The sequence below is a fragment of the Astatotilapia calliptera genome, chromosome 20 (assembly GCF_964374335.1).
Source record: "Astatotilapia calliptera chromosome 20, fAstCal68.1, whole genome shotgun sequence".
Classification (NCBI taxonomy): Eukaryota; Metazoa; Chordata; class Actinopteri; order Cichliformes; family Cichlidae; genus Astatotilapia; species Astatotilapia calliptera.
In genome coordinates, this window is record NC_137441.1 from 21976278 (window position 1) to 22001800 (window position 25523).

Here is a 25523-nt window from a genome sequence, read left to right on the forward strand (position 1 = left end):
AGGAGAGCTTGCCTGATGTTTTATCATTGCTTAGATTATATAAATTCTACCAACCTCACTGGAACTAGAGAGGCCAATAGGTTATCAGTAAAACAAGTTTCAGAGACAAAGATGTAGAGAAAATGTACTTTATTCATCTTTAGAAATAGCAAAGCTGGATGATGTAAACCAATAACTTGACTAAACCATGTGAATGGACAGGATTATTGAATGGGAAATAAAATTAATTCCTGATAGGAAAAAATAAATTATTGCTTTTCAGCTTGAACACTCTATGCAATGGTTCTCATTCACCCAAACACCTTTTCTGTCTCTAACAGTTTTCTTTTATTTAACAGACACTTTCTGAGGATTTTATCAGGAGAAACTTGGGGTTCAGTATCTTACACAAGCTTATTTAGTCGAACAGACTGGAGTAACCCGGGACTGAATCACCAATCATCCAATTAGCAGATGACCTGTTCTATGTTCTACCTCCTGAGCCGCAAAAAATCCTGCATTATAGATGTTCTTTCTCAGTTCTTTACATTAGGATGTGCTAAGAGTTGTGCTTTGAGGAGAAAGACATGCAAAACATGACAGTTACAAGTGATAAAGAAGACCGGAGAACTAAGTATTCATTGTTAACTGGTTTGATATAGAGAAGCTTTAGAACAAATCAGGTATTCTTAAATCTCAGTGTCATGGTCCTGGGCCATGTGGGCCCAGTATTCTTAGTTTCTTGTATTTTTGTATTTCGTTCCTTATTTAGGCCATGTTTCCTAAGTTGTCCTGTTGTGGTGTTCCTTATTTGACTTCCCCTTGTGACTTTTATCCCCTGTGTGCCCCTCTATGTATCTGTGAGCCCTCATCTCCCCTCCTTGTTTCATTCCATGTTTCCCCAGCCCACTATGCCCGTGCTCTCTCTCTCCTCCTGTTTGCACCTGTGTACTTCCTGTTTTACTTTGACAGTCTCCCGTCAGTGTTGTTTACTCCTGCCATGTCTTGTTATGTTTATCTGTGTCAGCTGTGTTCCCATGTGTGGCCACTTCCCCTGATCATCCCTCTTGTGTATTTAGTCTCTGTGTTTCATGTAGTCTGTGTCGCGTCGTCTGTGTTACCACCCCCTGTGTTCCGTATCTCCAGCCATAGCTTTTTCTTAGTTTATGTCCAGTTTAGGTTTTCTGTTTGAACTATTACCCTTATACTGCCCTCGCTCTGGTTTGTTCTGTTATCAGCCATAATAAAAGGCTCGCTTTTGTTTAATCCACTCCTGCATCTTCGCTTGTGTTCGCGTCTGGGTCCAACACACACATTCCCACACGGTCTATCTCCACGGACCGTGACACTCAGTAAGAGATCTTGAGTATTTTCACTTTTATTTTTCTTTCTGTAACTTTGGAAACTTTGCAGGATGCCATGATTTGCATAACTATGGTGAGTGACATCATGCTAGAAGATAGGAACATACCAGATGGTGGCTCTGTAGTGTAGTGTCTAATACATTTGTCTATCACATAAAAGATCCCTGGATTGAGACCAGAGAGAAAACACAAATCCCCAGGAGGCTTGCATCAGGAAGGGTGTAAAAATCTGCTGTGGCGACCACTTGTGAATAAGGAAGTAGCTGAAAGAAGCTTCTGTTTGCAAGACAGATCAGCAACACTAGCAGAGATAATGTGATGGAAAATATCTATATTGTTAGCTCTGCTGCATTTAAGACATTGAGTGGTATATGGTTTGCTGTCAGTGTAAAAACAGATAACAATGTGGAAAACATTGTTATCTGTTTTCAACTCACAGCCCTGAAAAAGTTGAACTTTTTGTCAACTTATTATTAATGGCTCTGTTGATGTCCTGTTTATGGCACAGAGCAAATTAAATTCACAAGTCAAACTGAACTGAGTTTTCAATTACAGAGTGCATGGAATAGTGATACAATTATCTTTGGTGGTTAATGGAGTTTTACCTGTTTGCATAACTCAGTTTTCACCATATCTTGTTACTGGGTTTTGATATTAGAAAACAGTCTGATAGTAGACACTGCGGAGGACTATCCATATTAGGGTTTTGTTTAAGGTTGTGTTGTTTTCAGTGTAGTCGACCAAGAACAAAAAGCATGAAATGAAAGCACTACACTACAGTGTCTGTTTTACAGTTTGGCATCCATGCTGAAAACATAGGAAGCTCAGGAAGTAAAGTTTCTTCTTTTTTTCAATCCAGAAACATGTTTTGATGTAAGAAAAAAAACCTTCAAAGCTAAAACCCATTTTCTCCATGCTGATGATAGTGGGTGGTTTAAAAAAAGCATTTAAAAAATCGGTTGCATATTTTCTATAATTTTGTTCCTTCTGTGCTATCATGATGGCAGCGCATCCAATACCAGGGCTGAACGCTGCATTAGTGGGGGATGCAAATGGATAAGGAGTAATGGGGAAAAAAATAGATGAGGGTGAATGATAAAAGGATAGGCAAGAGGAGAAAAAGGGAGGCCAAGAGGGGACGGATGAAACAGTCAATTAAAGCGAATGAGGGGACAAGAAAGGAAAATGATGAAAGTAAAGTGAAAGTTGCAGTGAGAAGAGCAAAAATGCAAAGGAAAATAATGATGAGGGACAGGCAGCGGGAGATCATCAAGACAGGGACACAGACAGAGAGTGATGAAAGATGTTGTGCTGAAGAGGAATCAGAGCAGCACACTGAGTACATTACAAAAGAGAAGGATAAAAACATAAATGCAGTAACTCGCATACATCCACAGCGTGTCATGTCTGCCATCACTGGCATATTTGCACTTGTGTACGTCATTGTGTTTGATGATGCTTCAGGTAATGACTCATTGGTCTGGCATTGAGTGGTGACAGATTTTGCTCGCCAAGCATCAACCTGCCAAACAGCCACCCCATAAAGACTGTGTGTAGGGTACGCTGCAGTTGCCATGGAGTCTCCAGGGGTGATGGTCAGAGAATAGACCACAGTTTCCTTAATTAGAGGGCACAATTTGAGTACAGCTGGGCCAGAACACAAGAGCACACATGCCATTCCTGGTGGAAAACACACATCACAAGAATGTTCTATACCAGCGGCCCCCAACCTTTTTTGAGCCACGGACCCGTTTATGCCCGACAATATTTTCATGGACCGGCCTTTAAGGTGTCGCGGATAAATACAACAAAATAAAACTAGTACTGGTACCGAAAAAAAGAAAATTTATTCATAACACACGTGAAAAGACCCAGGAAAACCGAGTAAACGATAAAAACGATAACAAAATAACGCTGAAAAACGATAAAAACCATGAAAACCATACATTTCACACCTGAGCCTCAACTCTCACGGCCCGGTACCAAACGACTCACGGACCGAGGCCCGGTGGGTTGCGGACCGCTGTTCTATACCACTCAGTAAGCCGTCTCCACAAACACATGACGCAGCATAGGAGACCCACCCCAACAGGACAAGACTTAGATGTAGGCGTGCATTTAAAGGAGAAAGGACACTCTGTCAAGTTTTTTTGCCAGTGTTTACAATTTTGACAGAGAAGAGAGATGGTCTGAGAGAAAAGTAAAAGTGAATGCACATGAGATCCCTTTTCAGGCATTTAAACTGCCACTATCATCTCAGGTAATCTGAATAGTTCACATGATGGTTGGGTGGGGCAATTTCTCACAGAGGTTAGACCTGTCAGTGACAGGAGTGTAACTTTTTTCCCACACCGTGGCTCATGATCCATAGTGGGTTAACAACTCTTAGGGCCACTTCCAAGGGAAGAGCCCCCACTAAAGGTGCAGTACTGGGACTTCCCAGCAGTTGTTCTAAAATTGAAGAAGTGAAATGTGTTAAAAGCTAAAAGTCCAATGGCCTGTATTTCAAGTTTTCACTGTCACTTATTATCTTTCTATTCTCACTGTTTTCCTACAGGCTTTGGGTAGTGACAAAAAAAAGATCATAAATGTCCTTCTCAGGGTCGTTGGGAGGATGAGAGTTTATATAGGAGTATAGTGTATGTAGTTCTATGAACAACTAAGTACAGTTTATTGAACACTGGCTTCAGAAATCAGGTGAAGAGATCAGATTTATTTTAATGCATTTGGTTTGGAGTTATATACAGTCGTGTGCGTAGTCATCTTTTGTACCAGTGCACTGTGATTTTGGTTTCCACAGCAGAATCAAAGTTCTTACTTTAGTTCTAGATCTGTAAAATATCTTGGGATTCTCCATTTAAATTGTCTGCCATATGTGACATGTGTTTGACTGCAGGTTTAAAAAAGGATGCGTTGAACAGTCCTATCAAAACTGCTAGTAGACTTGTACCATCAGTGAGCGTGTAAGCCCCACATTCATTTTTTTTCTGAAAGTACAACTCCTCTCTCTTAATTTGGGTGCAGGATCTTCTAGTTAAAAACACAGGGAGAACGTTCCTCAAAAGGTTTTCGTTCCTTGGGGGAAAGTTCCTGTGGAAACACACATTGCTTCCGTGTAGTGCAGAGCATTGAGCTTTTTGTCTCAGTGTTGACTTTTAGTCTTGCCACTTAATTCATCCAATTTGAATTTTCCACACTAGTGATTTCTTTTGAACTGTGATTTATCCGTTATACCACCTTTAAAATGGATACAATATAGGTTAAATTACTGAATCAGTTGGTCGTAACTTTGTATTGTTGGATTAGGGCCTAGTGCATTAGTCCATTGGGTTTTTACCCTGATAAATCAAGACTTCAAATGTAGGTAATGCAGAGTACTACTAATTTATACAAAATAGTTCAAGTGTGGCTTCATCTTTTGTCTTTTCCCATTTGGTGTATTTGCTGTGAAATCCTGGCAGCATACAGCATCTTTGATTTATTGTCTGATAAAACCAAACCATCCCCAGAGAGCATGTTTAAAGGGAATTATTACAAATCCAGGCTCTCCTCCGTGCATGTTTAATGATTTTCCCTACATTTAATCTCAGGGAAAGTAGGTTCTGATTTCATTGTACTAGGAAAGTCTTATCATGCTGCTGCGGCAAAGTGTTAAAGCTCAAGTGAAAGTAATTTAGCCAGACAGAATGTTTGACAGGTATTTTCTTTGTGCACTGTTGAATTACTTTACACACATCCTGCATGTAAAATTCTTTGCTCCCTTACAGACACTAACACATACACCTGCCTGATTGTTATTTCTCCCTGTGTTATCTTTTCTGTTTTACCTTTGGCACTCGCACACAGAAATGATCAGAAATTCAGCATCCTGTCAATATTCTTTTTCTTTGTTTTTCTTTTCTGTTTTATAGAATATCAATTTAGGATTTAGAAAGTCGTCATTGAGGCCACAGTTCACCTTAAAATCTAATATACATTTGTTTTCTGCATGCAGTTAGCTAATGTTCCAGTCTTTCTGATAACAGCACTGAATTTTGCCGTGATCACACACGCAGGCACAGGTGCACCCTCACAAAGGGAAACCAACACTAGTTATGGTTTCAAGACTGGTTATGATTTCACATTGTTCACTCTGAAGTGTGCATCTGTCTGTCATTGTAGACTGTGAGGTGTCAGCACTTAGTAGAAAAAGAAAGGGGATTCAGGATCCAGCACATGCACTCACATGCACACAAACTTAAACACAGGAGCCTTCATTTCCTGGAGATTGTTATTCACTTCATCGTTTCCTTGTCTTTGCTAGCCTTCACTTGGTGAACCTTTATGTTTTGACAGTGTGGAGATTGCATCTCATGTTGTGAATACTGACAGAGTGACAGGTCTGAAGTTCTTCTAGTGCCATTTTCATTAACCTGTCTTCTTCATTGATTGGAACAAAGCAATACTTTCTAAGTTTTTAAGTGCTTATAGGGCTGAAGTAGGTATATAGGATAGCATAGAATAGAACAGAATAGAATAGCTCTTTTTTGTCATTGTACATGTACAACAAAATTAAGAGTACTCCACACGAACTGTGCAGGAGTAAAAAAATAAAAAGTAAACACATCAGGAATAAATAACTAGAGGAAGTCTAGAGGAATGTGTACAAAACAATAGAAAGGCACACAATGGAGAGCAAAGTGCTCAGAGTGGCCTGAGTGATGAGGGTTACTCAGACCATGGCACAGATTGGAGAGGTAGGCACGGGTGGGGTGTGGGGATAGTGTTTGTTGACAGTGCGAATGGCCCAGGGGAAGAAGCTGTTTGTGAGGCTGGAGGTGTGGGACCCTATTGACCTGAGGTGCCGACCAGAGGGCAGCAGGTAACAGGTGGTGGGCGGGGTGCAAGGGGTCACCTGTGATGGCCCTCGTTTTCCTGAGACAGGAGGATCTGGCGATGGTCTCCAGGGGTGGCAGAGGGCAGCCAGGGATTTTTTTGGCTGTGTTAATTTACCCTCTGCACAGACTTCTTGTTCTCAGTTGTGGACCATGCGTACCAAACAACCAGGCAGTAGAAGAGCATTATCCCCATCTGAATAATGGGCCCAGCATAAAAGCTAATTTTTTTCCACATATGTCTCTCATTTTGTTTTTTTCCCCCTTTTTCCTTCTTGTTTTTTGTTTATTTGTGTATAAAAGTCAACAGTTTCCTTAAGACAACTAAAGATTATTATCATGGGTCAGGTCCATGCTAACATGCCACTGTCTTGTGTTGCTTATGCTATACTCAACAAGAAAAATTCAAGTCATGCCAAAATTATAATTATTATTAGTATATTAATTATGTATCAAGTTATATTTATGGAATGCAATGGAGACTACAAAAAGTCTATTTGGTAGCCATCGATCAGATGGCCAGAACCTTCACCTCTGACTGCCATCAACCCCACTAAGCACCGGCCCAAACGCATGCCTAGGCAGGCCTCAGGCAGACCCAGGACTTGCTGGAGAGATTAGATCTGCTGGGGAATGTCTTGGTCTTGTATCTTCATGGGATAGATTCAACAAGGTGCTGGAAGTAAACTTCAGAGATTTTGGTCCATATTGACATGATAGCATCAAACAATTGTTGCAGATTCATCAGTTGCACATCCACGATGCCAATCTCCTGTTCTGCTACATCACAAAGGTGCTTTGTTGGATTGAGATCTGGTGACTGTTTGATCATCTGTTGGTCAGCATAGGGAACTCATTTTCATGTTTAAGAAACCAGTTTGAGATGATCTGTGCCTTGTGACATGACTCAAAATCCTGTTGGAAACAACAATCTAAAGATGGGTACACTATGGTCATAAAGAGACATGGTCAGTAACAATACACAGGTAGCCTGTGGCTTTACTTTATGAGACTTAATTGGTACTAAGGTACTATTCCCCACAACATTACACCACCACCAGCCTGAACTGCTGATAAAAAGCAGGATGTATCCATGCTTTCATGTTTTTCGCAACACATTCTTACACTAACACAAATGTTGCAGCAAACAGACTCATTAAACAAGTTTTCTCAATGTTCTATTGTCCAATTTTGGTGAGCATGTGTGCATAGCAGATAAAGTTTCCTGTTCTTAGCTGACAGGAACTGCACCCTGTATGATCTTCTAATGCTCAAAGTCAAAAAAATTACTATTCTTTCCCATTTATCTGCTCTGTTTTTCAACTTCATAAGGTCATCTTGACCATTTTTACATGCTTGTAGTTCAAGTTGAGTTCTGTGTGCCCTGGGGGTTGGTGACATGTAATTGGCTGATTAGATATTTGCAGGTTTACCTAAACAAGTGAGTGTGCATTTATTTTATTTAATGTATTTTTGCCTTTACTATTATTTTTCAGTGATTTTAAAAAAGTAAAAAAAAAAAGAAGTAAAAATGTCATATTTTTATGAATGGTCTTCAAACTTTACAACAATATACTACACCTTCAGGGACATTGGTACCCAGGTTGGGGAAGCATTTGTCCTTGACCTTCATTGTAAGGACCCAAGCTCAAAGTAATATTTAATAATAAATGGTATGGAGAAAGCAGTAAAACACTCATTTAATTTTTTTCAATACGACGCCCTGCAACGTCAGAGTGAAATATATATATATATACATATATATATTTATATATATGTATATATTTGCTCCAGTCTTGCCACATGATATGCACAATGACAGTGTTCTTGCTGCCCCACTTGTTCCATGTACAATAGTAAAATAGGATTTAGTCAGTCCTAAGTGTTGAACTGTGTGAGGATAGCATTCTGAGTGACATATTTATTATTGCTCTATTCTTCACAGTTTAAGTCACAGCTTCCTTGGTTCACCATCTGCTTGGCTCACTGAGTTGCTCTGTTCCCTCTAGTCTTGTCCCCCTCTCTTTCTCCACATTTAAGTTGTCACGACTTCTTAGAGCACTAATGGGCTGTTAATCTCCATCTCTCATCAGTTCTGTTCTGTTACGTTTTGTTCTCTTTTCTCTTCCCTCTTCCTTTCTTCCCCTTCTCCTGCAGTATATCACCAGGAGCACCTTCTTTGCTGGCTCAGCACTTCCCCTCTCTTTCCCCCTTGCCTTTCTGTAATGACACTGCAGCATTTAGGAGTGTTTGTGTGTGTCCTTGTGGAAAAAAGTTGTTCGTGTGGCAGTTTTTTGACATAGATATTGCAGATTGTTTGGATAACTGTAGACGGATGAGACGGATAGCCATCATGACAGGTAGAGCAGAAATTGCGAGATGAAAGAGTGCAGCTCTTGGCCCTTCGGAGAGGTGTTGGCAGCGTTTTTTCCTCAGTTCACTGCACATTAGCTTAACAAGGCTGAGAACAAATATACTGACCACAGTTGAACACTGTTGAACTAAGAGTAGAGTGTAATGAGATCCTTTAAAAAGCTCTTAATAAGCTCTTTTTTTTCTCTTTTCTCTCTGCAGATGGAAAAGTGTATGCGCTGGGGGGCATGGGTGCAGACACAACACCACAGGCCCTGGTTAGGGTGTATGATGCAGAGAAGGACCAATGGCACCCAATGACATCTATGCCCACACCGCGGTATGGAGCCACGCCCTTCGTAAGAGGAACCAAAATCTACGTGATGGGTAGGAAATACATCATGCAGATGTTATACTGCTAGCATGTGCGTGTTAGCATATACTGACATTTACCTTAAAGCTGTAGAGAAATACATGACTTCCTGCCAGTGGTGCTCCATTAGGCTGATCTCGCTCCTTTTAGTCTCAGACAGCGTTGTCTTAAAGCTCCTTAACTGTCATTTAATATGTGCACCCAACCTTTAGATCACTGCCATCTTGTGTTACCATTTGGTATTTCTACTGAAAGCTGTTCTTACATCAGTCTCAAAGTATAGTTGTCTGTCTGTGAGAGTGTGTCTATCTCCTGTTTACAATGACAGAAGCTGGGCAAGAGGCCAGCAGTTATTTTTCTGGTGCTTTGCACATGCACATTGTGGACAAACTGCTGCTGGTCTGCTTTTACCACGCTCAGATCAGAAACACAGCTAGCATTATCAACTAAATAAGCTTCTGTACTTTAACTTTGTAACAGATGAATTTCCTCTTGCAAACCACCCTGCCTATCATGCATGATGTAGAAAAGAAGAAGTATGAAAAACACATTAATAAGGAAAGCTGTGACAATGAGTAAGCAGGGAACGCAGCTCTGACCATGTCAGGTCTAATAAAACAGGTGAACAGGCGAACAGGTGCAGGTTCAGCAAAGACTGATGTCTGAACCTGCTGTTTTGCCAAAATTCTACCTTCAGGTTTAATCCATATTTTAATACCACTAGTTGATATTGACAGTTAATCATTTCACGTACCTCTTATTAAATTCATATTTTAATATACTAGGCCTGTATGTTCATTTCGTCACTCATCCAAGTGACTTCTTCAGTCTCCGCTCACTGCAGGTTTCCCCAATCTTTTAAACAGAACATTTGCATAAGGACTGAAACTGGCACCAGTGCCAAACAATGGGCTGGGAGGTTTGTTTCTTGATCATTAATATGCAAAATGGCATGACCATCGATCAACAACCAATGATCAAAGACCAATCATCAATGGCCATGAGTACCGTTCACAGATAGTTGAGGAATGGTTGCAATCACAGTATTTTAAGATGGTGAAAGATGTAGCCTTAGGCCCCCTCCTCGATTCAGAGATGGTCTTTCGCTTTTCACATAAATGGTCTCTTTGACTCTGTGCTCAAACCAGCGTTCCTCCCTGTCCTGGATGTGCACATCCTCATCAATGAAAGAGTGTCCACTGGCCTGTAGGTGTAAATAGACTGCAGAGACCTGGTCTGACAAGGTGGCTATTCTGTGTTGTGCCATCTGCAAAGCCAGAGGTTGTTGCATGGCAACCTCCTGGCACCTAACAGCATACACTACATTACTCTGTTTGTGCCGTGAGACCGAATACTTGGGGTGGACAATTTTTGGCGCAGCATGTTTTAGGTTTTGAAAGCCACAGAGTGTTTAGAGAAAATGCATCTCAGCTCTTTTCCCATGCTCCTGACACATAAGGGATCACTAAGGGTTTGTGCTTAGGCAGCAGTTGTCTCTTCTGGATTGCCTGGAGCTCTCTTTAGGTGCCTTCCCAGCTTCCCAGACAACAAATGTCCAGGTGGGATAACCACCTTTACTCAGGGAGTTCTTGATATGAATACAAAGCATGTTCCCATCATTACAATGGATTTTTAGTGAATGTGAAATTAGTCTTTTTCATTGGTTTTTCCCTTGGACCTCCCACAGGGATGTCATTTTTGTGCAGTTTCTTAATTATTGTTGAATCATGAACTTTGAGCTTAGCTGACACAAGTCCGGCCAACATATATCTAAATGTTGTTCTGGGTTCTTATCTGACCTCCTGGATGAGTCACTGATGCATCCTTGGAGTAATTTTGGCAGACCGACCACTCCTGGGAAGTTTCACCAGTGTTTCAAGTTTTCCAGTTAAAGGATAAAGGCTTTCTCTGTCATTTACTCGAGCGCCCTAAACCTTAGAAATGACTTTGTAACCCATCAATATTTTTTTGTTTAAAGTAATTGGAGGTTATTTCAACACTTAAAATTTTAGTGTTTAAAATGTGTTTACATTTCATTTCCAAATGAACTCTGTGAGTTTTGAGACACAGCAGTCATCTGTCAAATGCCCCCAAAAGATTCACATGTCCTCTTGTGCTGTAAGAGGGTTGATTAATGGGTCACTGTAACATGGAGACCTTTGTTTCAAACCAGTCTTTTTAATTATTACTTAATAATTACTTTTCCACAAATTAACCTAAGCCTATGCTATGGTATACTGCATATTACTGTAATGTTGTTATTATTGGCAACAAAGAAGCAATTTCTTAATCCAAACCAAATGACTGTGCCTAAATCTAACAGTTTTGTCACATATCTGGATAAGAGTGATCTTTATTGTTGGTGGTTGATGTCTACTGCTGGTATTGGTCATATCAGGGGGATAAATGACCTAAATAGTCACCTAAAGGTCTTTTTGTACCTTAAACTGAGCTGATGCTTCCCTTATATCTCAGGTATATGGAGCATAAATATTGGACTGACGTTCTGTTGGTAGAAGTTTGTCAGTTAATAAGTTTTAATCTTGCTTGACTTGATGGAAAAACAAATAAAAGTGAAATTAATACAACAATGCAAAAGTGTTCTGATACAAGAAACACTGTGTTTCTTGTATCAGTGTTTCCTGTGTTTTAAAAGATTAATTGGGGAATATCCGTTTGCCTCGTAATGAGCTCTCCCACACATGAGTTATAAAGTGTGAGAAAACAGAGAGAGACGAGGTCAAAGCAGGTGGAGTTCAGATGGTGTTCATTTATCTGATGACTCAGTGTAACACTGATATATATATGGTGAAGAAATCAGTTTATCACAGGTCAAACAACAACATCCATCACCCTGACAAATGATTGCTGTCTGCCACAAAGTGACCTCCCTTTCATCATCAGGTAAACAAGCCGACATTTGGGCAATGTGGCTGCAAACCGAATTCTATATTCACGTAAAAACAACAGATGTGCAGGCGCATCCTGCACTCTTTTAGCACTGCATCATGGCTCAGGGGGTTGGGGATCGCATCTGTAACCGGAAGGTCGCCGGTTCGATCCCTGGGCTCTCTGTCCTGGTCGTTGTGTCCTTGGGCAAGACACTTTACCCTACTTGCCTACTGGTGTTGGCCAGAGGGGCCGATGGCACGATATGGCAGCCTCGCTTCTGTCAGTCTGCCCCAGGGCAGCTGTGGCTACAACTGTAGCTTGCCTCCACCAGTGTATGAATGTGAGAGTGAATGAATAGTGGTATTGTAAAGCGCTTTGGGTGCCTAGAAAAGCGCTATATAAATCCAATCCATTATTATTATTATTATAAGAAATGGCATAGCACCTTAAATGTAATTCAGTGTCTGCTACCTATGATGTAACCTAACACTGAACACCACGGCCACCGGTCCAACACACAACAATACTTTTGTACTTTTATGCAGCAGGCATCGTATGTCAAACTGCACAGTGTTTGCGTGTTTGCAGATATTTGTTGAGCAGTAAGAAATACAGCATTTGAAATAACGTGTTAAAAAAAATGCAGTCACTTTATGCTCTTCAATACTATATCAAATGAATCAGGCTAACTTTATCCTGTGAAGATTGTCCTATAAATGATGTCTTTTGTATGTTATTGTTTGCTTCATTTAACTTAAAATCAGTTTGATGTTTGCAGGCATATTATGACAGGAAATAATAACTCCCACCACGTCTTAAAGTTTATTGAAACGTTCCCGTTTTAAAATTGTGAGGAGCAGAAAGTAGAGATTTTGTGTTAAAATGTAGTGAGTAAAAACAAATGGCAAATAATGTAAAATAAATTCAGAAGTACAGATATCAATTAAATATGACACTTCTAAATAATTATAGTAACAAAATATGTGTACTTCATCTACTTTCCACCTCTGCTTGGTGTCCTGGACAACAAATGTTTGCATATCAGCTGCTTTAGTGGAGAAGAGGAAAGATTGGCTTCTTCTTTAAAACCAACTCCTAAGTTTCAACAAAATCACATGGTATAGTAAAAATAGCCACAAAAACAAATAAACAAAAAAAATCCAAAAACAAACAAAGAAAATCTTTAAGTTTTAAGTAGAAGAGTAAACTCATTCATGTTGGTGTGGCTGCAGCTAATGATGCCGGGAAGTGCATGGGACAGAGAGCGATGACTAGTCTAAAGTGCAGCCACGTGGTCTGTGCACAGATGGGAGTTTAATCATATTATATCACATTAGACACAGACTAATTTGTAATATACGAAGAGAAAATAATTTATGCCGTTTTTTTAAGCTGTCTCTCTCTCTCTCTCTGTGACTGTAATGTCTTCTCGCTGGGATTGCGTTAAAGCTTTACCGTACCTTGCACATTCATGCTGCTTCTACAGCTGCTGCTGCACTTGAGGGGGTTGTTCTCTTCAGCGGGTGCTTGAACCTCTTTTCATTTAAATTCCCTGTGTTCCCAGTCAACAGTGGCCTTGCTGGCAAATGACGTAACTCACGAGGCTTCCCAGCGCTTTGAAATTCGTGTGCCTACCTGCCTACGTGTGTTCACAGTACACATCAAGGATTTTGCAGCAGCGTCGTGGTTAGCAATCAGCACACGTGCAGCTGAAAAACAGTTGTCAGCAAAGTGAAGGATGACGAAAAAGATTATTCAGTGAAACAAATACACTAGTGTAAAAACACACACAGCACTGGATGAATACTGCACCACACTTCATCAGCAGCAAATAATGATAAAGAATCTAAATCATGACAAAAACAAACATCTTCATTTTTACCACTGAATTTACTGCATCAGGCCAACAAGTAAATCATAAATGGTGTTTAACCAGCCAGCAGTCTGTACTTTCACCCCCAGTAAGAATCTTGGATAGCTGATGAATTACTGTAACAACAAACATCACAAATCTCAGAATGCACACCATTACACGGCAGTTTTCCTGCTTATTCTTTTTTTATTGGCAGCTTGGGAGACATCCAAGTGTTGGCTTCTGCTGGAGGCAAAAGTGAGAAATGCTTACAGCAACATACATATACCATTTCAACCATTTGTTACTGAACCACAATGTAATATATATTCCTTATCAGCCAATGTGGAACACAGAATGGACATGAATAAAGAGCAAACAATATGAAAGAGGACAACAGCAATCTGGCACAGCAGTAGCTAACTTACTCATAAAATAAAGTTAAACAAGATGTTTTAGTTAATAATAGCTACAACTGAAAAATGTATATTAGTATATTTGCTCTAATGAATGTCTATGTAAATTATTTTTAACACATGAAACAAACAGTTTTCCTTAAGATTTACAATGTGTAGGTATTTATTTAGTCATTTATGCGCTAAAGGTGGATCTCCTGTCTCCTCCTTACTTCTTTTAAATTTTAAATTTGTTGACAATTGACATGACAGTTTTGATCAGCAAATAGCTAATATTGCTACACCGATAGTATTGGTTATATTAAAAAAATAAGGAAGGCTCTATAATTCACATTTGTAGAATGCACTCCACACACACATTGTTTATGCTCAGAGATGTCTCGTTTATTTAGGGTTCTTTATGCAACAACCCACAGTCTGGTCAGCGCTGGTCTCAGCTTTTCCAACAACCCCGTCTCTCGTCTCCTGCCTCACTAAAAAGGGGAAAAAAGACTCATCAGTCCAAACACCGCCAGCTGTGTTCTCACCTGCCTCCCCGGCACTGCCCCCTTGAGCTCACTGCACCACTCCTCCCCTGCAGTTGAGCCAGGGAGCACACCTCTGCCACTATGTTATTTTTATGTTACCCTTACCCAAATGTTTACTGCGACTTTACTGCACATCTACAGTGCTAACATGCTAATGTTTTTGTTACAGGTACCGGGTGGCAGCACCTGTAGACAGCTATATATGTGTCCTGTAAACAGGAAAGAAATGATCAGACAGGGAGACGTGGCTTGCCGTTTCCTGAATACTCCGCCATTATTTATTCAAATTCACAATTATGCACTCCTTTCATTACTTTTACAGTATTACAACTGTGTATTTACTTATTCTTAACATAGCTCACACACACATTCTCCATAACACATTCCAATGTTATAAACATGACCAATTTTCTTGTAAGACTTGGTTCAAACTGAATTCCAACAAGACAAATCTATAAATCTCAAATAGCTTGAAAGAATGGTATAATCAGCACCATCTTGACATGTGCACTGAATTCACGGAAACACTTTATGGCAGAAACAAGATACTAAAACAATACAGGATAACGGTGGAGCCGATCACTAACATCACAGAGCATAGGAGGTGTGCGACCCAAACTAACATGCTAACCTTAGCATGCTGCTAAAGCCGTAAACAAATACTTACAAAAGTGTAATTTACTGTACTACACAATGTTGTACGCTTTCACTTTCCAACCGTAATGGTTAGTCTATGCTATATAATGGATGTGATTGCTATTATATTCTATTTCGGGCACGATACGAACCTGTAAACAGGAAAGAAATGATCAGACAGGGAGACGTGGCTTGCCGTTTCCTGAATACTCCGCCATTATGAGAAAACAGCGCGGAGCATGCGCTTCAGGCAACAACAGGCCAAACCATGGTCTCACACTGCCACCTATTGGTATAAAAATGAAGCGTCCACTACAAATATCCCAGGGTAGTTACCAAGTTTCCTGTTACAATTACTGTAGTTATTTAGGGCATTTCCAAATGGAAATATCACTTACATTGAAAGTGAAATTACTTAAATTAATTCACATAAATGTGATCACACATTAGTGGGTATCACATTTTTCAGATACCCACCTGAGACCCAACCTATTCATTTATTCTCTGTGTAATATCATATAGAAGTCTGAAGGTTAGGATTTGAAATCACGTGCGATCATATTTCACCAACAAAGTATACCTGGAGAAATTTAGCTTATGCCAATACTGGCTAGCTTGGTAAGCAGTGATGCTGAATGCGCTACTAATATCACCTTAGGAGGCCATTTGATACACTGCAGGTTTTGGTGCTTGCAATAGTTTTTTAGTTTTGGATGCTTTAGTCTTTTTTTTAAATAATTGCTATGTTAATTATGCCAATTTAAAATGCTCTGATGTTAAAATGGTTACAAAGCCCAGACACAGATTCAGTGGTAGCTAATGTTTAATTAGGTTGGTGGAGTTTACTGTTGCTACATTAACATATTTTAATGGATGTAATTTCACTTTTTCCTGTCTCTGTACAAATGTAGAGCCAAAGTATGGATGCTTGTTGTCTTCCACTGGTGACAGACTGTAATTTTAACCTGTACAGTAGTGACTGGTTGGAGATGTGGTATTGATTGGTATTTGTATTACTGATATTGGTCTTTCACTCCCTAGGACTGTTGTGGATGCTCACAAAATGATTATTAATGATTAGCAGGATTAGTATTTTCTCACTAACTAGCTACAAATAATACATAGATAAATTGTGTTTGGAGCTTGTCAGCTGTTGAAACAGACAACAGTGAACCACACAGTTCATGAAACAGTCCTTTGATGCTCTTACATACCGATCCCAAATGGTGGTCTGCAAAGCTCCTTCATTCTCAGCATCTGTCAGTCATAACAATTAACCAAGTTGCTAATAAAAAAAGAGCTATTCAGAAAATCAATTAACCGTAATTCATCTTCGTTAAAAGAACCTAGTAAGAAAATGGAACAAATTAAAATATTAATAATACAGTAAGGCTGATTATGCATGGGTCTCCCGCTATATGATTGTACCTTAGCGCTGGCTTCTACCTTTAGCTATGGAGGCTCATGAAGCAACGGGCTAAAGACTAATGGATTCTTTTGTTTTTTGTTTTTTTTTTATTGTCCAGATTTCTGTCTGTTACAGTGGGGCAAAATAGTATTTAGTCAGCCACCGATTGTGCAAGTTCCCCCACCTAAAATGATGACAGAGGTCAGTAATTTGCACCAGAGGTACACTTCAACTGTGAGAGACAGAATGTGAAAAAAAAATCCATGAATCCACATGGTAGGATTTGTAAAGAATTTATTCGTAAATCAGGGTGGAAAATAAGTATTTGGTCAATAACAAAAATACAACTCAATACTTTGTAACATAACCTTTGTTGGCAATAACAGAGGTCAAACGTTTACTATAGGTCTTTACCAGGTTTGCACACACAGTAGCTGGTATTTTGGCCCATTCCTCCATGCAGATCTTCTCGAGAGCAGTGATGTTTTGGGGCTGTTGCCGAGCAACACGGACTTTCAACTCCCGCCACAGATTTTCTATGGGGTTGAGGTCTGGAGACTGGCTAGGCCACTCCAGGACTTTCAAATGCTTCTTACGGAGCCACCCCTTTGTTGCCCGGGCGGTGTGTTTTGGATCATTGTCATGTTGGAAGACCCAGCCTCGTTTCATCTTCAAAGTTCTCACTGATGGAAGGAGGTTTTGGCTCAAAATCTCACGATACATGGCCCCATTCATTCTGTCCTTAACACGGATCAGTCGTCCTGTCCCCTTGGCAGAAAAACAGCCCCATAGCATGATGTTTCCACCCCCATGCTTCACAGTAGGTATGGTGTTCTTGGGATGCAACTCAGTATTCTTCTTCCTCCAAACACGACGAGTTGAGTTTATACCAAAAAGTTCTACTTTGGTTTCATCTGACCACATGACATTCTCCCAATCCTCTGCTGTATCATCCATGTGCTCTCTGGCAAACTTCAGACGGGCCTGGACATGCACTGGCTTCAGCAGCGGAACACGTCTGGCACTGCGGGATTTGATTCCCTGCCGTTGTAGTGTGTTACTGATGGTGACCTTTGTTACTTTGGTCCCAGCTCTCTGCAGGTCATTCACCAGGTCCCCCCGTGTGGTTCTGGGATCTTTGCTCACCGTTCTCATGATCATTTTGACCCCACGGGATGAGATCTTGCGTGGAGCCCCAGATCGAGGGAGATTATCAGTGGTCTTGTATGTCTTCCATTTTCTGATGATTGCTCCCACAGTTGATTTTTTCACACCAAGCTGCTTGCCTATTGTAGATTCACTCTTCCCAGTCTGGTGCAGGTCTACAATACTTTTCCTGGTGTCCTTCGAAAGCTCTTTGGTCTTGGCCATGGCGGAGTTTGGAGTCTGACTGTTTGAGGCTGTGGACAGGTGTCTTTTATACAGATGATGAGTTCAAACAGGTGCCATTCATACAGGTAACGAGTGGGGGACAGAAAAGCTTCTTACAGAAGACGTTACAGGTCTGTGAGAGCCAGAGATTTTCCTTGTTTGAGGTGACCAAATACTTATTTTCCACCCTAATTTACGAATAAAGTCTTTACAAATCCTACCATGTGAATTCATGGATTTTTTTTTCACATTCTGTCTCTCACAGTTGAAGTGTACCTCTGGTGCAAATTACTGACCTCTGTCATCATTTTAAGTGGGGGAACTTGCACAATCGGTGGCTGACTAAATACTTTTTTGCCCCACTGTATGTATAATCTACATAACAGAGATACATCTGTTATATAGATTATACAGATGGCTTATTTTTGCTGAGCTGAATTTGGTTTAGAATGCAGCTCAGACCCGTGATTATATGTAGATTTGTGCAAAAGCTGTCTCCTTCAGTAGTGCAGCAGTCCAGATTCTCTGTTTTACACTTTTGCCAAAATGTTAGTCTGTGGAGTATTGCAGCAACACTAAAACCATATGTGAACTATGTACTCTCAAGGAAAACCATACACAGTAGATTCTGCTCCAATCAACCAAATCTTTTGCATGGAATCTCTTTTTCTCACATGTAATGCTTCCCACACAGTTCGACTCTTTGTCTCGCTACTGCTATCGATCTCTCTGCCACTCTGCCCACTCCAGCTGACCCTCTTCCACTTTCTTCTCTCACTCCTCCACATTCTGTTTTTCTCTTTCTATAATGCTTTCTATAATTTCTCTGTCACTCTCTCATATTCTTTACATTTCCCCCTTCTTTTTCCGCTGCCTCCCTCCCTATTTGCCTCTCACCCCTGGCCCCCACAGTGCTGCGCTGCTTTCAACCCCCCTGTTCCCATCATTCAAACTCTTACTGCCCGCTCCACGCAGGCTCTCTCTCTCTCTCTCTGTCTCACAAAGCTTGCCTTCCCCTTGTAGTCGTATTTTACAAGGTTAAGTTATGATTTGTGGAAGTAAACAACTCCTAAGTGTCCTAGGGGAGCTCCCTGCTGCTGTGCTCTCCTTTCAGCCCAAAATGAAATGTGGTCCCAGCGCTGGTCTGTGCACTCGCTAGACTTTGACATAAATGCCAAGGAAACTATGTGACAGGCACTGGGGATTAAAAAGCAATGAAACAGGAAATGGAAACAGGGACAAACAGTGTCACACAGAAAATTTGCATTTGTCCTTGGCTTGTTGTTTGTGCACATGATAATATTTCTGGGAATATATTTCATTTATGAGAAGGGGCATGCAGTTTCCATGTCTTCATGATAATACACAGGTGACTTTGTCAGTTTGCTCACATTTCACTTCTCTGGATTTTAATAGAATCTCTTGTAATTGTAAAGCTTTGTCATAATCATAAATTCATTGAATCTCTCTCCCCTCTCCTCCAGGTGGTCGCCAGGGAAAGATGCCGGTGACAGCACTGGAGGCTTTTGACCTGGAGATGAAGAGCTGGACACGTTATTCCTGCATCCCCAGCCGGAGGGTCTTTTCCTGCTGTGCTTCAAATGAGCGAAGCCTCTTCAGCCTTGGGGGCCTCCAGCAGCCGGGGCCGCATAACTTTTACTCCAGACCTCACTTTGTCAGCACCACGGAAGAGTATGATCTGGATCAAGGTAAGCTGTTATTTAACCCTGAAGGAAGTCATGAGTTTAAGATGACATTTTTAAGGTCGAACTCAAGGGATGAAATACAGCCTGAAGGAGCAGGAGCTTTCTGGGTGATCCATTAAACTGGTTAGGCAGCGGTTTTGATGCTTTCACTCTCTCTTTCACTCTCTTTAAATGGGTTTGAGTATTGGAGATTAGCCCATTATAGTTAGATGGCAAGTATTTTGTAAAATTTTCTACCTGTCCAATAGTGCTATACCTGCCTGACCACCGCAAATAAGGTAAATGGTTCTTATATAGAGCTTTTCTACTCTGTCTTGAGCACTCAAAGCGCTTTACACAACTTGTACATTCACCCATTCATATCAGTTTGCACAATGCACCCTTTTCTACTGTTTCTAAGTGCTTCCTAATTTTTATCCACATACATTCATACTCCAGTTGATGCACCGGAGAACAACATGGGGTTAGTATATTGCCCAAGGACACTTGGCATGCAGACTGGACATGTATATTTACATAATTTCTTTCTCTTCCTCCCTCATTTTCCACCTCCTCATCTTTCTCACTTCAAGCATTATATAATGAACTGAGCTCATGGCTCTAACACATGAAAATGTGCATAAACATGCCTATTTATGTCTCATATTGTGGCAATTACTTATTGTCAGCAGATCAGACACAAAATTCTCCCATCTCCGGACAGGTGACAATGAGTTGGCTAAAGAACAACAAGAAGGTTGTAAGTTAACATTATGGCGGCTAACATTAGGTTTGAGTATCCTAAAAATCACATTTTTCCTCTGAAAAACAATTTGATTACATTCTCACATCATAAGAGAGTTTATTCGCTAAGTGCCTGAGTCTATCATTGGTAGATCCACTTCAAAGAAAGTTTCAATAATCCCAGCTAACAGCAGCTAACAGCAGTGCTTACTGACAGAAATGTTCAGGATATCCTCAACAACTCACCTCGGTATCGCTGTAATCAGTTTGTCATCAATTTCGATGACACGCTGACTTATAGCGGACTCCCAGGACACCGGACAAATTGACACTGCAGTCATATTGACAGCTGAGGTAAATGACATTTGTCATACAGTGGCAAATGCATTTGAACTGGAATGTGAAAAAACAGAATTCAGTTTACGGCAATCAACAGACATGTGGAGTGCTCTTCCCACTCCCTTTCAATATGTAAATGAATCAGAACGGTAGCGATATTGAAATGTATTGATTTTTGTATAGTATTTTTTTCTCTTATTTTCTTTACTAAATGTACCTGTATATTGTGGTGGACAAATTTTACACACTGTGCCTTTAAAAAGGAGAAATTGCATAAAAGTTTAAAAGATAGATTAAACAGATATAAGCACAAACATATGCTTCCTTTCATAAAGAAAAAATAAAACAAACAAAGAATAAATAAATAAGGAAAAATCACACACACATACTTGCAATGATAATATAACAAATTATGTATTTATGTATGTGAATTATTGAAAATGTCAGGAATATTCTAAATTATGGAGCCTTATATTGCGTTATTTTAACATATACTGTTGTCATTTCAGTCTTGTGTCACAGCAAAGGCAGATAGTTAGAATGAACCACGTGTCAGCCTCACATAACACACAAAACTTTAAAAAACTACTCACATCCTTCCAGCTGAAGCCTTCTTATCGGGCTTTTCTTTCTGCACCTTAGCTTGTTAAATGAGCTGCCAAACAAATTTGCACAGCTACGATCAGTTTGCACAGCTAATTACCTGCTCATGTGCAGCACATTAAACCATCAACAACTTGCATTTCTCTCCGGCTGGTTAAGATCAAACATATGGAGCAAATGTTCTTCATTTCAGTGATTAAAACACACACACGCACACAAAGGAATGACGAACAGTGACTTCAGCGGGACGGCAGCAGGAGTGAGAATTTATTTTAGTGCGTTAACAATATAATGCTTTCATTATTTTAGTGTAGTGTTTTAATGTTTTGAAAATGGCTTTGCTTCACCGTCCTTTAATAGTGTCTGATTAAGTAAAGAAGGATCTCTCCTTTAATATGAAAAGGCTACAGGATGTTTAGTATTATCACAAAATGCAATAAGTTTAATGTGTCAAACAGGAACAGAGAGAAACAAGGCTTTTTACTACAATGAAGGGACTACAAATGCAAGCCTGGTTTAATAAAGTACTTTCTCCAGTTGAGGTAACTAAAGTTCCAAGTCCACTTTTAGAGCACTTCATGTACTTATGCTTGATAGACATCAAGCATAAGTACAAAACATCATAATTCGAGACACCAGTTTCTTTCTCAGTTCCTTTTTGCTGCTGTGGTCTGTGTTATCATACCTCAGCTGGCTTAAGGTGTATAGGATCTTGTCTGAATACAATGTATACATGCAGCGGTATCCTGGTTTCTTTCAAAATGCTGCAGCTTACAGGCTTAAATGTCATTTTGTTTAAAACTAACATAAACACAGGAATGGAGTGCTTCAGAACTTGACTGTAAGCAGGATAGTCACCTCCATATAAGCTCACCTAATGTGCAGTTCGTGTTATGGATACTGCTGTGTTGTGCTAGTGTTAGGGTAAACAATATTCACATTCTTTCTTCTACTCCATTATTTGAAACTGTGGCACAATGGATGGCTGCTCAAATAGTCACGCCCTAACTTAAATTGTATAGGACAGCGGTCCACAAGCCAGGCCACAGACCAGTACGAGTTGAAGTTCAGGTGTAAATTTATAGTTTTCAAGGTTTCTATTGTCAGATATAAGCCAGTCTGTGGTGCAAAAAAAGTTGGGTACCGCTGGTATAGGACCCATGGAAGGAAATGTTATGTTATGTGTTCAACAGGGAGCATATATGATGAGGGACCCTTCTGAGGAATAGAACAAGAGGAGCTGTGGCCACCAATGAACACTAGAAAATGTTCAGACATGACCTAGACCACTGCAGAGCCATTTGAGATATACCCACCCAGGAGTAATTCAGACAAAGCAGTCCAGTTACTCTGCTTTATGAATTCCTGTATGCTTGAATAATTTCAGTAGATAAGAAGGAGAAGCTGCCTGGTAAACAGCCTAATGGAATCAGTGGTTGGGTATCTCACAGTGTGTGCTATGCCACCCTGGAGCACTTGGAATGGGGAATACAAAGCAGCCCAAATATGGGAAGATTATACATTAGTTGAGTCAGATCATATCAAATCAAATCCGCACTGTTGATGATGATGCTGCTGAATCCTGACCAGTGAAAGAAATGGGCAAATGCTTCTACCACACGGTTTGTCGATTGACTCACTTTAAATGTTGCTGCATAAAACATGACTGAACAAATGCATGTGTGCAATGTTGGCAATAAATCTGATTTGAGTAATGAAAACACTTCAGGCGCTTAAAGGTGCCCTTAGCTGCTGCAAATCTGTCAATGATTTTAATTTTTTGCTTTATTAATACCTCAGGAGTCAAAACAGAGTGAATCATTAGGATTATGTGGGATATAAGCTTTAATTAACCCATATTGTTATTTAGTGATTTTGTGCAAGGATTATAACATATGCTCCAAATCCCATTTGAAGCATGAAATCAGAGTGTGGCTCCTCACATATACTATTAAGCTGTAATTAAGTCTGTTGTAGGCAAATGAGATATTTGATGTTACAGAAGGGTGAAAGCTGAGTGAAACGTTTTTAATATAGCACAAACAGTTCGTGTATCCTCAAAATCCACACATTTTAAGTAAAGTTAAGGGGTTTGATGTCATGTTGAAACTAAGCAGCAATATTGCCATAAACAATCTTTCATATATGCATATTTCTCTGGCACTTACATTCAGCAGGGAGCTTGTGGTTTAAGTGCAATGTTATACTGACTGTCAATCTGATTTGTAGACGTTTATTGCAGGATGTGAAGCCAGCTGCATCAGTCATTTGTTCTTCTGCAGATAAAGCCGAGATCTGTTTGTGTGCCTTCGGTGACAGATGATGATTCAAACACTGTCACCTTGCAATTCATGAGAACCCTTTCAAATGTGACATTTCAATCATGTGAGAAACATGGTCTTTAGCTGTCATCTCGCTTTCTATATATATATATATATATATATATATATATATATATATATATATATGTGTGTGTGTGTGTGTGTGTGTGTGTGTGTGTGTGTGTGTGTGTGATTGCTTTGCCTTTTTTGCTTTCTTTCATAATTTATTATATATCTTTTACCATTTTTATACTTTCATATTGTTGTATATACTGTCATGGTCCGTGGTCCTGTGACTGTGGAATGCGTGATGCTCGGGTAGCCACACCCCCGGGCTGGGGGTGTGGCACACCTGCTCTCCATTGCGGTGATTACATGAAGATCTACTTAACCCGGCGCTGACGGATGCTCCACGCCAGTCCGTTAGTCACCCCACAGTGGTAACTAGACTTCCACGAAAGCGTGCATTCACTTCTGGTTGGAACTGTGTTGGAACTTGTGTCCAGGTTTTGACTCGGCGTCTGCCACCTGCCTGTCCTCCGGCTCAACTGGATCACTCGGTGCATCATCTGGCCCATTCGCTATCCCCACGGACTTCCTGCTCATGGACTGCCACACTTCCCTCCCGAGCTCCCACGGTCCCGATCCCGGCTTCCTCGTGTCATTGTTTCCCCCGGTTTTTAGTTCCTTGTTTAGCTCCCTAGTTTGCGTCCGGATCCTTTTGTGCACGCGCGCCGCGGCGCATGACAATATACACTACATCAGTGATTCTAAAACTGTTACCCATGGCCCAGAGAGCCATGATAGCCATGGTAGCCATGGGTTAAATTACTATAAATATTTATATATTTACAATAAAAACTGATGAACTGGAGTCATGTAATTTAAATTAGTTTTTTTTTTTTTACGTCTTTGGCAGACCAGTTTTTGATAAAGAACTACACCATGTCAAGTAAAAAGAGACCAAAAGGCCAAAACATGATGTGACAAAAACATTTTCCTCGTCTTCACCACTCCTTCTTCTTTTTCTTCAAAGGAACAAAGAAAAGTAGTGATTGATGGTAAATGGACTGATTCCTATATAGCACTTTTCTGCTCTCGCAGAGTACTCAAACCGCTCTATACAACATGCCACATTCACCCAATCACACCCATTCTCTCAAGCACTTTCTCTATACTGAGTGCTTTCTAACTACATTCAAGCACATTCATACTCCGATGAATGCATCGGAGAGTAACTTGGGTTAGTATCTTGCCCAAGGATGCTTGACATGCAGACTGGAGTAGCCATCCCCATTGATTGAAAATAAGTGCAAAAAATTGAGGAAAAAAGTAATTTAAGATCATAGTTGCACACAGTACAACACATCATCTCTCACATCATCTATAATTGACTGAGACAGGACTCTCTTCCAGACACTCTAAACCAAGGCACAATGTACATTTCAATTCCTTTCATTTTAAATATGTTTATATTGTCTATCCTGTAAAATAGTCAGATGTCTATTCATATTAATGTACAGAATTCACCTGCTTGCTGCTACTACTGCACATTCACCCAATGTATATACTATATATATATATAATGTTCTTCCTCTACCCCCCCCCCCCATTTTTGCACATGTCGAGAACTGTGTGTTATACTTGTATAACTATGCATGTGACAAATAAAGAACCTTGAACCTTGATTTAGCACATTTGTCTAAGCTAAATGAAAAGATAATGGACAATGACGCATCACAATTGCAATAGAACAGTAATCCCCTATCAGACTGTTATCAAGTTAT

General features: G+C 40.2%; 1 protein-coding gene across 1 annotated transcript in view; it reads left to right on the plus strand.

The window, feature by feature from the left end:
* Positions 1-25523, plus strand: part of klhdc8b (kelch domain containing 8B) — a 264416-nt gene that overhangs the window by 159412 nt on the left and 79481 nt on the right. The window contains exons 3-4 of the mRNA XM_026154336.2: positions 8792-8956; positions 19529-19753. Coding sequence (XP_026010121.1) covers positions 8792-8956; positions 19529-19753 — 390 coding nt within the window. The remainder of the gene's footprint in view (positions 1-8791; positions 8957-19528; positions 19754-25523) is intronic.